At 46.1% G+C, this 15,214-nt stretch overlaps 1 protein-coding gene across 2 annotated transcripts in view; it reads left to right on the forward strand.

Moving 5' to 3' along the window:
* The window catches only part of LOC142572426 (uncharacterized), a 36,886-nt gene extending 24,223 nt beyond the window's left edge, over positions 1-12,663 (forward strand). For both annotated transcript variants that reach the window (XM_075681540.1, XM_075681532.1), the window contains exons 4-7: positions 2,596-2,764; positions 6,714-6,817; positions 7,405-7,898; positions 12,348-12,663. In XM_075681540.1, the coding sequence (XP_075537655.1) occupies positions 2,596-2,764; positions 6,714-6,817; positions 7,405-7,898; positions 12,348-12,426 (846 nt within the window). In that variant the 3' untranslated portion in view covers positions 12,427-12,663. The remainder of the gene's footprint in view (positions 1-2,595; positions 2,765-6,713; positions 6,818-7,404; positions 7,899-12,347) is intronic.
* The last annotated feature ends 2,551 nt before the right edge of the window (positions 12,664-15,214 follow it).

Consider the following 15,214-nt stretch of genomic DNA (forward strand, 5'->3'; position numbering starts at 1 on the left):
TGTTTACATGATCGGTTCGGTCTCTGGATATGGGACGGGCGCCTTTGTTATTCCATCTCGACCGGTCGTCAAGTTTGACTTTACATGTCAAATATACGAGTTTCCAACCTGTCGCTCTTCGCGCCGCTGGGAAATATATTGAAAAAGAGCCACATTCTTGCCAGTGGGTAACATTCTGCGACTCAAGGCAGCCCCTCAAAATGTCGAAGTTTACGACGCGGAAATTACGACCAAGTGCTGTCCAAAACCAACAGAATTGGCTATTGCGTTGCTGATTGAGGGCATGGTATAATCTTTCAGTGCACGGCTGCCGGGACATCGTGGCGTCGTTGATATTGGTAACAACCTCGCTGACGACGTTCCCCGATGTGCTCACGCTGGAGCGCCGGCACTTCCTTATAACTTTATCAAGAGCAGACGTTGCAAGAGATTTTCGCCATCTTGCTTGTAACATCACGTTGAGTGATTGTAAAACAACGCGGAACTCCAATTGTCGCTTATACAGCCTCGATCAATCATTGCAACTGCAGTTACCAACAAATCTTTCACGGCGTGACGCGACACTGCGGTGTCGGCTGTCGGGCGGAGTATCCTTCACTAACTCATACAGCTATCACATTCCAATGGCTGACTTATCCATGTGGGCTAAGTGCAGATGTGAAGAGACCGTCGATCATCTCCTGTGCCACTGTTCCCTCATCGACAAACAACTGCAGACTCTTCAGTGTGCCTTGAGTCGATTGTACGATCAGCCTTTTACCGAAGCAAAGTTCTCGGGAGCCTGGCCTCACAGCTCATCTGCCCGGAAAGCCACACGAGCTCCTCTACAGTACATGAAAGCGACAGACTTGAGTGCCCGACTGTATATACGTACGCTGCGTCTTGATTAGTGCGTGTGAATCACCTAGACTCATGTCTTCTCTTTCTGTCTCTCCCTTTCACTCCCCCTCCCGACGTGCAAACAGGACAAAGTCTAGTTAACCTCCCTGTTTTTCTTTCCTTCCTTCTCTCTTTCTTGAAATGCAGTGCGCGGGCGGAGCAATCGCCGGGAAGTCTCGCAAGGTTAGATGTCAGCCTCCTTAGGAAGTAGCGCCTAATTGCAGACATCATGGAAAACGTAGTGTTCTGGTTCACGGGCGAAGAGGCGCGGGGTGACAGCGACACATAATTCTAACATCCTTATGTAGTACTCGACTTCTTCGCTGGTGGTTAAGAGCAACAAAATTACGATTTATAGCTCGAGCAGAGCAAACACCGTGAACCTTTTCAAGTTACCTAAATTTACAGGAAAAAAAACTGTAAAAAAGACAAAGGACAAGAGAAGGGAATGCACACCACAACGACTGGACTGAGAACTGTAGTTTATTGAAAACAGTACATTCCCATCAAGCCTAACCGAGCATGCGCAGCACAACCAACCCTAATCACATGGCAGTGAGCAAGAAGAGAGAAACGCCAAATCTATCGCGACCAATCTAAAAAAGAAAATTCATTTTCGAGCAAGCGCACCGAAGTTGTGCTAATGCAATCATCACCATGTAAACCTATGCAGTAAGCTTCTAGAATTTCACACTCTTCTTTGCCCTTACATCTGCCAAGAATAATAATAGTACTGAACAGCGGGTAGGAACCACATTCACGGCAATGGCGAAGCAGGTTTGTTCCGTCATCAGAACCCAAGGATGTGAGGTCTTCACGCAGCCGGTCATTGATACACCGGCCTGTTTGGCGTTTGTGAACTTTTCCGCATGTGATAGGATACTTATATATCACACGTGTGGCACATGCCGTGAAAAAAGTTCTCTTACTGCGTAGTGGAACCCGGATTCCATTGCTGCCTCGTGAGATACGTGATCACAGACTCGAGAGCTTAAAAGGAGCATAAAACACAAAATTTATGCCTTGCTTGACCGCTCCCTTCTTAATGTTGCGGGCCAACCTTCTCCTGTCCTTCGTCTCTTTGACCGATTTTTCATGTAAATGATGTAACAACTGGCCTGGATTTCGACTCTCCTGCAAAGGTATAACCGCCTGTATATTACCAAATTCATCTTGAAAACCCCAGTACTCGTAGGGCTTTTCGTATGGCTGTAGAATAATTGTATTATGGCTTGGCCACAATGACGAGTGATTGAATGTGAATCGCTACAACCTGAGGAGAACTGAGCAGTGACTGGTTTAGTGGCCGATGCCTGTGTACGTGTTATGTGCTACAAGTCATACCACCCTATCACTAATCCTGCCGCAATGACTAATATATGAGGAGCTGAAATGAGAGTTTTGGATTATTGTTGTTTCTGTGCTCATTCCTCCATTTTTAGCCTGCACATATGATATACCGAATGACTAACTTTCAATGCGTCCGCTTAAATATTCAAAAATACAAAAAGAAAAGGCAACGCGGGGTTTATGGTGAAAAAAAAATTCATTTTCGCGTGCATTTATTGAGTTGTTTTTTACACCCCTCCCCCCCCGTCCCCTTTCCCCCATCTGCGTCTACATTTGTCGGATTTCCCTTGCCTGTATATCGCTTCGCGCTGCATGTCTGAAACACAAATACCCATTAGCAAGTGCAGCTTTTGGTCTTTCTTGCAGTATTTAGCTGCCTGCAACACCAAATTACTAGGCACCACGTATATTAGCCGCGCATTGGACAAATGGGAAGACGTGTATCCACTGTGTACAGGCTGGTTTATGAAACCCAGCGACAAGTTGTATCTTCTGCGTCGCATGGCCCTGCTCCAGAAGTCATGCAAGGAGAATGGTAAGAGTGTACATATAATAGTCGCTTCACGCTTACCTGCTCACAATGGAACAACCACATTTCTTATGAAGAGTGTTGTTTTGCGTAACTCCAGATGAGGCGAGATGAGATGCAGCAGTAGTCGTTGCGGCGTCTGTGTGCGGTCGTGACTGTCTGGCTGTTCTTAGTGATGGCGCCCACGCAGGCTGCTTTGCAATACTAGAGCGTCGGCTTTCAGCAACACTGCTGCGTTCGAGCGAGGTCGTGTCTGGCCGTTCTCAATGACGGCTCCCACGCATACTGTGTTGCAGCATCACGGCGTCAGCTTGCACTGCCGCAGCCATACAAACACCTATAGCTGACCTCCAACGCGGAGTCGGTAAAATGTAACGTTGGGAACAAAAATTAGAGATTACTGGTTAAAAAACACGCATCTAAGTTTTTTTTTGAATGCGAATGGGAGATATAAACAAGGCAACGTTTATTTTATAATAATTTATGGTTACGTTTCAATACAAATTCGGGGGTCCGACACACGTTGTGTTGCATTTACGTTTGACATCGGCGGTCCGTCAGCCTTCGCCGCCGCATGAAAATCGTTGCGAAATTCTCCTCAACAGCTTCGCTGTAATGTGCGAAATTATATAGGAACCGTCGATATTTGGAGGCGTTCGTGATCAGTGAAAAACGATTTGGAACTACGGTGTCAATAGAAATATTCCAGGGGTTTTACGAAGCTTAAATACTGCACCCTGCGCTTGTCGTAGCAGCGCCTCTCGAAACGACCAAAATGTTCTAAAATTGCTATAATCGTAACAGTCGCAAAATTGAAACGCAATATTATAGATACAGGCCTGCTTGCTGGTGAGCCGGCGTGTTCGGCGCGGTTTGGCCAATTTTGCCGTGGCCGAGCGCTTTAGACGAGCGGACATCAAATCCACTGATAAGATTTTTTGCAAAGGGGAGCGCATAAGCGTTGCGAAGAAAGGAGGCGCTCCCTTACTACTAAAGACTTAGTATGTTTTCAGAGACGAACCACCAGGAACGTTACTCGTGCAGTTTCGTGCAGACTTAGAGGATGGGAGTACCGGGGGCGGACTTTGCAATGTCTGTGGACATAGAAGAGTTATTTTATTCGGTACCACGTGATGAACTCTTTGTAACTGCCCGGGAAGCAATCGATTCATACGGTGTTGTTGCCTTTCAGAACGACTGCCTTATCCCGGCAGAGGGTTTTCGTGAGCTTTTAGACTGCTACCTTACCTCTACCATTGTTAACTTTGACAGTAACTTTGGTAGTTCGTGTGTACGTGCGTGTGTGTGTTTAGGTTTTGTTTCCTTTTTTTATCCTTCTTTCTTTCTCACCTATTGCATCCCCTTGCCCCTCCCCCAGTACAGGGTAGCCAGCCGGAGATAATCTCTGGTTAACCTCCCTGTCTTTCCTTTACCTTTCTCTCTCTCTCTCTCTCTCTTTGACAGTAAGATTCACATACAGAAAAAGGTTATATGTATTGGATCGTGCGTGGCACCCATTCCGTGTGAAATTTTCTTAGCCAAATTTGACTGCTTCAGCATGAATTGAACCAGGACAGTGTTCTTAAAGTTCATAGATTTGTGGACGATTTTCTCGTCACTTTATCTGTTCCATATAATGACATCAGCACTGCAGTAGCTGAGCGAGTGTTGTTTTGTTTCAAACAATGCTCGCTCTCGTCATCTTTCACAATGGAACTTCCTGACAATGGCCCAGTCCGGTTTTGAGATTTAGCGCTCTATTTTAACTGTGACGAACACCTTTGCTGGCAACATTTGCCACGTTCTAAGAAGGCCATTCTACCTTTTGACTCGCATCAAACTAATAAAACGGGGTATAGCTTCGTCGTGCCTCAAGTCGTCCCTGACCAAGTCTTGTGCACACGGAGTTGGCCATAGTTTTGACTTACAAGTGTCTCGTCTGAAAGCCTCGGTATTCCCTTTGAGTGTGCTAGTCGCGGTGGGTTCAACTCTTTTAAAGAAGCTCCAGGCTCCACCCAATGCTATGCCACGTCAGAGGCCAACTAAGTTTGTCGTGATGTCATATGTCCACACGATTTCACACAATCTAAATAGAATCGGGCAAAACCACTGCGATGACCTCGTCGCCACAGCTCCTCTCAAACTTTCTTGGTTGTGCGCCCTTGCAAACCGCCCTGAGAACAAGAGTTGTGAAAAGAAGCACACGAAACCCTTAGCTCGCCTCCTGCGCTGCCGAAGTGGTATATAATATACCACTCGCTGCGGGAAAGTTTACATTGTGCAGACGGGGCGTTGTCTAAATGACAGGCTAAGACAACATTCTTCATCTTTAAAGGCCCTGGGCAACTCCGCGCACCTTCCTGTGCACAGCACGGATTGTGGCTGTAAACCCCCTTCTCGATAAAGCCGAGGTTATAAGCAGATCTAAAGGCAGACTCGAAAGGGAAATCTACGAGGCTGGTCAGATTCACCCTCACGCTAACGTTTGTATTAGTGCCCCGTCAGTGCATCTGATGGATAAGGAATTTCCGTTCCTCGCCCTTGGCTGAAATTTCTACGCCAACCTCCTCTGTCTCCGTCCCCCAGAAGGTTCTTTTGGAGAGTGAGTGAGTAAAGACTTTATTGGAAAACAAGGTATTGACGGGTGGTTTGGCAGCCACGAGCCCCTAAGCCCGGGCGGCTTCTTCAGCTCTCGATGACCTTGGCCTGCAGGTCAGGGTTGGAGCTCAGCAACACGGCCTCCCGCTGCTCAGTATTACTTATTTCGTGATTTGTGTGATTTTCCGCTGGGCATGACCACATAATGTGGAACAGATCCGCTTTTTTCTTTCAATGGTTACATGTATTAGGGTATTGGTAGGGGGTAGTAGTAGTCATAGGCTACGGGGTGGGGGTATTCGTCTGAAGGTGTTCGTCTGAATTCGCCTCCAAGCTAATTCTTGTTGCTTGTTAAACAATTTGTATGCTGGCGCATACACTGCCCTGGCTAACCTGTAGTGCTGAGTTCTTCCCTGGTAACTGACCATGCGATCCCTCTCTGATCCTAGCGCGAGCATTCCCGGTGCTCCGCTGGCTTTGGAATGATTTCTGTCAGGTCACTTGCACGTGCCGTTGTTGCTATCACTTACACTAGCTGCCATTATTGATGTAGCGATGCATGCCCCGTTATTAGGCGATTTTATATATAAAAATGTGTAAACATTGTTTCACCGTTGTCGATGGCAGCGCATGCGCAGTGACGTTGCTGGTGGTTTGTCTCTGAATATATACTTAGTTGCAAGTGAGCGTCTTTCCTGTCCATGTCTCCGTTTTCCGCGACGCTTCCGCGCTCCCCTTTGAAAAAAGCATGTCAAACCAACTAGCCCAACAGCTTACTATTCTAACGCTGATAAGATGAACTAAGATGATAAGATAAGAAGAGTTCGCTGGTAGATTCCGACGCCCAGGGGCGCGATCTTTGCCCTCGCGTGATTGCTTAGAAACGCGTTTTGCTGACGAAAGTGCAAGTCTGACCAGCCACACGGAAGCAAGCGAACGATTACGAAAGCGAACCGTTATAAGATCGCGCCCCAGTGCATGTTTTCTTTGGTGTGAACTCGGCTCAGGTTGGTATTGGCTGCATGATGGGGTCTACATCCCTGACTGTGTTGTAGCGGGAATTTCGAATATTAAAGCTCATGGAACGTTGAGAAGTGCAAGGGCGGCCAAACTACACTCAAATGTCCCCAAATGATGTTTATTTCGCTGTGAAATCTTCAGAGCCATTAATGCTTGGAGTGCGCTACGCTTCAAACATCTTGGAGCGTAACTCGTATAATATAGCCTATAGATCTTCAGTGACGCATTTCTTAGGAGCTATTTGAACGCGTGAAATAGCATATATGTATTACATTGCAATTGCATTACGCCCTGTTGCCTCTACGAAAAAGACCCGCTAGCACTAAATATGCTCCAGGTCTGCGGACGAGCGAGGTGTATGCGATGCCTGGACCATCCTTCTGTCTTGCAAGGTTCTGTTGGTTTGGCATGGAAGAGTCTAACCGAGCTTATTTTGACAAGGTGAGCCGTTCCGGCCGATGCATGCGATTTTCTCAGAGTTTTATTTTATGCTGTTAAACTTGAACATACAATCAGAGTTGCTTTTTGCGCGTTTTCTCTCTCTCTCTTTTTTTTTTTTGCTACGCATATTTCGTTCCAATTCTTTTTTGCTCTGGTAGGACAGAAAGAAAGCCTTGACGTTGGATTATGCTACGCTCAGACTGCGTTTGTAACTGAAACAAGTTTTCGTGACGTTATCGAGTGTTTACACCGAACAAGTGCGCATTGGTGCCTGGTATACAGTATATGTGCCATTTATACGAGCTTACCATGAGCACCATGGGCATAACCGCTTCATTTCAATTTCTTGCGGTCTTTTACGTTTATTTAGAATATGGGTATGTTGAATCACATGCTCGGTTGCGAAAATTCTACTAAGTTTAGTTGTCTGTAGATTCGCCTCCAGTGCATTTTAGTGCCTGTGTGATACATTGGGGTCACATATTCTTAAATTATACAAGCTGAAATAGTGGCCTCAGTTACGGCATCCACTGACTTTTTGCCCATGCCTCCTTTCCCTTCTCTCTTATTCTCTTTTTTGCGTGCAGGTGAAACACTTAATAGGAACGACACACTTATTGCGAGTATACGGATATACAATTGTAAACGCAGTCATCTACGGCCTGGTTGAGTTGGACGAGATTCTTAAAGACGAGCTTGCGAGCGGCGATGCTGTCCAATTCCTTGGCACCGCTTTGTGGAAGCCGACTTCATGTATTGTTCCTCCCGATGCAGTTCCTCCACAGACTGGCGAAGCGGAGTCTTCCAATTTTATGCCATCCACTCACGCGCCGATGGCTTCCAAGCACCCAAGCTTCATCGTTCTGGGAAATACAAACGGTATAAGCACGACACCCAACGCACCTACGCCTAAGATAGCCGAGATTTGGGAAAACGTATTACAGAAGACTGCAGGTCTTCCGTCGGTAAGAATCGGAGACGCCACAGTTCAAGATGGCAATGACGTTTGTTTTATGCTGCTTGACGATGTCATCTGTTTCAAGACAATATTTGCTGGCTTCTACCAACCGTACGTGCCGAGGTAAGGATTCCGTAATTTGTACGATACAAATGCAGGAAACAAAGCATAATGTATGGTGCCTGCGCAGGCAGTATGAATGAATTCTGGAGCTTTACGTGCCACAACCATAACTTGATTATGAGGCACGCCGTAGTGGGGGACTCCGGATTAATTTTGACCGCCAGGTGATCTTTAACTATGATTCGACGCCTTTTTCGCCACTAGTCCTCTGCTGTTGGTCAAGAATTTTCGGGCTGCACCCACTTCGGGCTGTGCGTCACGCGACGTCACAAAACCGCGAAAACTCACCGCGTCAAACCGACGTGTACGCGTTAAAGACGCATTGATATGCCGAACACCACTGATTTTTTTTCTTCTCAATAGCCAGAGACTTCTCCGTTCTAAATGGAATAGAAGATGGCTGCCCGCCGATCGCTCTGGCACTGGCTACTCGAAACCCACCGTGGTTGCTCAGTGGCTATGGTGTTGGGCTGCTGAGCAAGAGGTCGCGGGATCGAATCCTGGCCACGGCGGCCGCATTTCGATGGGGGCGAAATGCGAAAACACCCGTGTACTTAGATTTAGGTGCACGTTATAGAACCCCATGCAGTAATTTCTGGAGTCCCCCACTACGGCTTGCCTCATAATCAGAAAGTGGTTTTGGCAAGAAAAACCCCATAATTCAATTCTGGCTACTCGAAGTTGCTTGGAAGGGTGGATTTATTTGCGTATAATAAAAATTTTTGCGTGGCAGTATAACGTTATTGAGCCCTTTCGGCACGTATGCCACTTCACTCTCCCAATCCTTCTTTGCCGAGGATCCGTTTTATCGGCATTTTTAACCTTCCATTGCATGCTGCCGCGATTTTCGACCATCCACCGCAAGCTAAGTAAAGGGAAGCGGCATCGCATACGTCGGCATCACCCTCCTCATCCGGTTATCTACTTTCACTGTGCTGGCTCGGCCCAACGAAGCCCTTTCCACTTCAGTGTGCTTCTCGCCTTTTGTCTGCCAATTAGATAAGAAAAACTACTTATTGTAGGCCGTGCTATTCGCTTTTAAAGAAAAAAAAATAAGTGACTCCCATAAACCAGGAGTGCGTTTGATTGGGCTTTTCAAACAACGCTGCGGGTTACCGCCCCATGCTTGAGTCGGTGGTTACTTAAATCAGAGGTCAGGAGACTGGAATAAATACATATTGGAATAGTTTTACGTTATAGGGCCCATGCTTTATAACGCACAGTAAAGAGTTTTTCTTTTTTAGTCTTTTGCGCTACTGAGCTCGAGGCCGCGGGTGCGATCTCGTCAGCGGCGACCGCATTACGATGAAGGCGAAATGCGAAAACGCTCGTGTACTTAAATTTCGTTTAGAAGCGTGGATTTCTGGGTTAGTTGGTTCATGTTTTAAGCCAAAAAGGAACCAGCGGAAACCAAGACGCAGGACCAGAAGGAGGCGAGTGTGTGTATGCCTGCTTCTGGTCCTGTGTCGTAGTTTTCGCTGGTTCCTTTTTTGGCTTAACACTTAAATTTAGATGCACGTTAAAGAACCCCAGGAGGTCAAAATTAATCCGGAATCCCAAACTACAGCGTGCCTCATAATCTGATTGTAGGTTGCGAACTTAAGAAAAAAAAACAGAATTTAATTTTCAAAATTTTTGTCCTCCAGTACGAGACCCACTTGGCGGCCCTTTCAGCGAGAATATATTTTCCGCCGGATCTTGGAAATGCTGACTTCCACTGCATGAAGAAAAATATTACAAGCAGAAAAGTCTGCGAAGTGGCGCGTGGTGCTTGCATGTGTGTTCTTTTATTAACAACTTTAATCGTGCCCGCCGTTGTGGCTAAGTGGCTATGGCGTTCTTCTGATAAGCATTAGGTTGCGGGTTGGATTTCTGGTCGTATTGACCGCATTGTTCTAAAGGCAGAGTGCTAAGCGCCCGTGTATATTTAGAGTTTGACGTTGATAAATGCGCGTTGTCAAAATTGATCTGGAACCTTTAATTATGGCGACTCTCATAACCTAACTGTTTCATAAGAACATTAAATCACATTAATCAGTGTTAACGAGAGAAGAAGGGGAACGAGGAGCTCCATTTTGTTAATAGTGACCAAATAAAGTCAACAGACAATGAAACCAAGGAAAGAATCGGGGAAATTAACTGTGGTTTAAGTTGGAATGTAGAAGATAATGAAGAAAAGCGAAATGAAAGTGGACGAAAAGATAACTTGTCGCCGGTGGAAGCCGAACCCTCATCCTGCGCATTATGTGAGCGTTGCACTACCGATTGTGCTACGGCGGCGGCCATCAATTCGTCCACTAACTTGGATATTTATGTTTACTAAATATAGCCCTAGGAGTGTTAGCCAGCGCCGCTCAGAACCATGGTGGGCGGGTGTGAATATTCCTTTTTTTTTTTTTGCCAGATGGCGTCACTTAACACGTGATCTTAGGAGAACAGGCACGTGGCTAATAAACCTCGGCATGCTACTTAATGACATCAAGGCTGCCAGATTCGAGACCATCGCTATGAAAAAAAACGAGAGAAGTCTGTTGCCTTTATTTCGTCATTAATCAGTGTTGTGATGCTCTTTGCGTCTCCAATGCTTCTGGCGGCATGACGGAGTTCCCAACACCAGCGTGAATGCGCATAGGAATGTATATCAATTTTGACGTCTTTTGCGTGCATTGAGGTAATGGTGTCCTAATCTCTCAAGCCGTGATACTGCAGTGTACTTGAGCAGGAAAAAACCGAATCCTCAGCTGACTTTTCTGTTTTACCGCGTGCTGCCGTGGCTTCTCAGTGTTATGCTAAACTTGTTTGCTTCTTCTTCGGCATCAGGTTTTTGACACGCACTTCGAGGAGTGGTATATGATGGCCGCAAATTCCGCATTAAAAAAACGCTAGGTGAAGTTCCTGGAAATTGAAAGAGCTGTCAAAGTCACTCAACCTTGTGAACAACAGTTTATAAGCTATTTACGATTTATTATTGTGCGATAGCAATCACATAGACACTCGAGGCGCACTTCTGCCGTCGGCATTGGCCTCGCCGTCGCCGCGAGGTTCCGTGTAAAGTCCAAGGGCGATAAAATCGTCGCCAAGCGCCGTATACTGTAGGCGCGAGTGAAATCTTGCGAGGGTGAGCCGGCGATCGGGGCTCAACCTCGCGCACGCAACGGTGGGAAGCGGGGAAGAATCGTGCTGCCTTCTGTCGCGCGAAACGCTTCGCGGGGAGTGTAGGGCAAGGGGGCGTGGTCTACTTCGGGCGGCCCGGGCCGCTATATCTTGATAGCCATCTGTGACGGGTACAGAGACCGCACTGCGCTGTGTTTTTGGGACTTAGTTCGCGTTGATGCAAGCGGCAGCACGAAGGTCAATTCGATCGCTGCTGGTGCCGCGTTTCCTTACTGCAGCGTTTTGTCAGCGAGATTCCGCGGTCATCAAATGAGATGTTTGTTTGTGCTAGTGACATCATGCTTATTAATTTAGTTATTATGCCTATGTTTACAAGTTCGTGTGGCCGATAGAACTACTATCCTTACTTTGTATAGCTGTCCACTAATTTGCTCTCGCAATCGTTGCTTCGCCTTCCGGGCGAAACTGTGACTTTTTGTCAAATTAGTTAATGCTGCCCACGTCTGCCCGTCCAGACTTCGAGGTTCTCGAATGCATTTCAGTTGGAAAGAATAAGCAAGCGTATAAGCACTGCTCAAATATAACCGAATGGCTAAAATGCTCTCACATGAAGAACTTTGCCGGAAATGACAACCATTCCACTCTGAGAATATGGAATGGCAGCGAAAGCTGACGACAGTGAGAGCTCTCAAACGAAAAGCAAAGTGCTTTCGCTGCCATTCCACCTTCACAGAGTGGAATGATTGCCATTTTCTATGTTGCGAGTCTGGCGTCGTTGCTCGTTCGGAGGTGCCCGGGCTCACGATTGTCGTTTTCGTTCAGCATCGCGGGAACGTTCTTCGTCGGTGGTCGTTTCGCGCCGGCTGTGTTTACATTCCCGTTGCTGTTCCCGAAGAACGCATGTTGTTCTTCGGGTGCACGAACTATACGTGTGCGCCCCATCGATAACGCAGCTGTTTTTAGCGGCGATACCTCTCCTGCATATATACTGCGATAACCTTGACGTCACGCTATTCACGGCGAGCGTTCTAATTTGTTCCCCATTTTGACATTTGCGCCGCCGCACTGCACCCGTATGGGTTTGTTAGAATTGCTAAGTCCGTTTCTGTTGCCGGATGCCGAAAAAACTACGGAAGGTTAGTCATATACAGCTTTCGCTGTAATATATGGAGTTCAACAACCATCGTTGTAACTTGCGCATTTAAACACAAAATTGTTTCGTTTCAAGCTTTTCGAGCATTGTACGTGCAGATAAAGCGTTGGAAACTTTCTGATATGATTCTGCGGTGGCTATTGAGTTTGAAATCCTTTATTGCTTTCTATTATTTCTACCAGGTACAGATCCTGCAAGTACTTCAAGACAGAAGCTGGATGCAAACGAGGAACCACGTGCATGTTCGACCACTGCAGATAAGAAGATGCAACGCCGCATTCCGTTCAAGTCATTGAAATTTTCTGTCTCCATGCGACCGTCTTAACAATAAAAGAAAAATACGTGACAAAAATGACGCTTCACAGCTGAAAAACTGGGATGTCTCAGTGCTCTTCAGTTCATTGTCCGTAGATCAGGTCATAGACCGTGGAAATATGTGGACAGATGTAAAATCATCGAGGGAATTTCTGACCACCAGGCCGTTCTTGTCTCAATAAATTTCCCGATTACTAAACAAAATTTTGTATTCTCTACATTTCCTGATTTCAAACGCACTGATGATGTTTCAATAATGGACACTCTATCAGGTGGTGTTGACGAATTTTTCGCACCAAGTTCTACTTGTGATGTTACTGTATTCGTTAGTTATTTCGAATGCTTTGTTAAAAAGTGTATTCAGTGTTTCATTCCATTAAAAACAAAGAAAAATATGAAAATTCCCTGGATGATGCGAGATATATTACATGCAACACGGCGTGTGAATAGGCTAAGGTGTAAGAGGCGCTCCAACAATTATACTCGTACAGCCATGCTAAGTTTCATTAAAACCAAAGAGGAGCTAGACTGAAAATGAACTCGGCTAATGATTTCTTCTGTGTGCAGCTGCAGGACCTACTGAAAACGAACCCACGTAAATTCTGGTCGTCTGTTTTACCACGTGATACGATAGCTACTTCTATGGTCATTAACAATATTTCTACTAATGATCCATTTCATATATCAAATGCATTTAATGAGTATTTCCAGTTCGTTTTCACTCGTGACAACAACGTCGTCCAACCAGACACCATTGCGCGTAGTAACATGTCCACGAATGACATTAACGTTACCGAAGAAAATGTCTTGAATTTAATCTTGAAACTTGATATTTAAAAATCTGCTAGCCCAGACAGCCTTCCGAACTTGTTCTTGGTACGGTACTCATTATGGACCTGTCGTTACCTTACTGTCATATTTCGCAAGCCTCCATTGCGAGACCTTCCAGAGAAAAGGAACGAGTTGCTGTGCATAGGGACGAATTTGGGACTCGTGATACAATAGGGCGGACTTCGAATGATGGATGCCTGCTACATTATGATTATGTGCTGCTCATTCACATTCGCTTGGTAGCCTCCATTAAACGGGCTCTGTCGTTTCGTTGCAAAGCTACAAAACTGTAAGGTCCGTGACATTATTTTTTTCACGATTGAGTGCTTTCCGATCATTGTTTTCATCCTCTCGAGTCGACGGCGCGTAACTAAAAAAATCCGGCTTTTGTGTAAAGCTGCTGTCTCACAAAGCCACGTGATTGATTGGTAAACAGCGCAGGCTAGAACCATCTTCAGGCAGATTTTTAATCCCTGTTCGATTTCATTTTTTAAAGTTCCTCCTCTCGTTCTAGCCAGAAGGTAACCGTGCAATGATTCACTGAAGTGTCTTGCACTCTCCATGGCTCACTCAAGAATTTTACCGACGTTCACGCGCGCGACGTGGCAAGTGGGCTGACGCGGATGCGCGCTGAGTTGTCGGTGATCGCAGTCGAGAACGGGCGTCAAGGACACAAGCGTTTCAGGGAATCGCGTCGGGGACACGTTGGCAACTGCGTGCACAGAGGATTATCATCTCTCTGATTTAGTGCTCTGATACGCCTAGCCCTTCCCGCAGTGTATTGCTCGCAGAGATGTCCACCGAGACGACCTGGCCCGTACGAACAAAAGAAAATGGGCCTGATACTTCCGTTGCACGGCGTTCTTCTTTTGTACATCTGAGTGCAGCATGTACTTTCCTCTATCCTATTTGCATTTTTTTTCACGTGCACAGCCATGTAAAGCAAGTACGTAAGAAATCGTAAATGGTTCTCCAGGTATAGATCCTCTTGCACATGCTGTCGCAGTCTGGACACGTGCGCGGCGCTCTGGGAGCACGGCGCGTCCGGCTGGCCGCTATACGGCCTGGCGGCATAGGCGTACTCGCACACGGATCACAGAACTAGATCGTTTGGCGATTTCCTCGGCGCTGTACTAGCTTTTGAGGACGTTCCAAAAATATTCACGACTGAGCTTTTGAGTTATTCGGTTACTGCAACAGCAACAATCATTGTTAAGCGGAAAATAAAACCACCTACCACTGGTGAGTCTCAATCAATCGGCATTGCAACGAAGGAAATGCGTGGGGAAATTCATATGAGTGCGCAGTTAATTATGTTTCTGTTCACATCAGATATGAACGCAGCCTGAAAGCAAGAGGAAGAAGACAACATGAGGTGGCAGCTCAAGCTACATCCTCATCCTCGCATGTTGTTTCAGTCACTCCGCTTTTGTAATAATTTATGCGAATGTATAGTGTTAAACCTAGCTAAGGGGCAGTTGGATCAGCAGTTGTCCCAATGAAGGTATTAGCTAACGGTTCACCCCAATGATGGCGCGCGGTTGTGGAACTTGCCCTGAAGCCTCACAGAAACAGCTGCGGGATCATGTTAGGATGGGATCATAAGTAGAGTATACATGCGCGACAGAAATAAAGAATAAATAAGAGATTTATTATTTTTTTTTTGCCTTTGGCACAGCCTTTTTTGGGCGCACGTGTATGATATATATGTTTATTAAGGACATATTGCAAAGAGATATGCTTCAGATTACGAAGAGTGCTCTGTTTGATGAGCCCGTTGCCTCGATTACTGCTTGAGGTGGAGAAAGGGGCAAAATTTGAAGTATGCACTGCCTGTGAATCAGTTCTGGGAAAGAAACTAACATTGCACCTTGAATATTCACTTCCATTGGCGCTACTCTAG

The sequence above is a fragment of the Dermacentor variabilis genome, chromosome 1, assembly GCF_050947875.1.
Source record: "Dermacentor variabilis isolate Ectoservices chromosome 1, ASM5094787v1, whole genome shotgun sequence".
NCBI classification, from domain to species: domain Eukaryota; kingdom Metazoa; phylum Arthropoda; class Arachnida; order Ixodida; family Ixodidae; genus Dermacentor; species Dermacentor variabilis.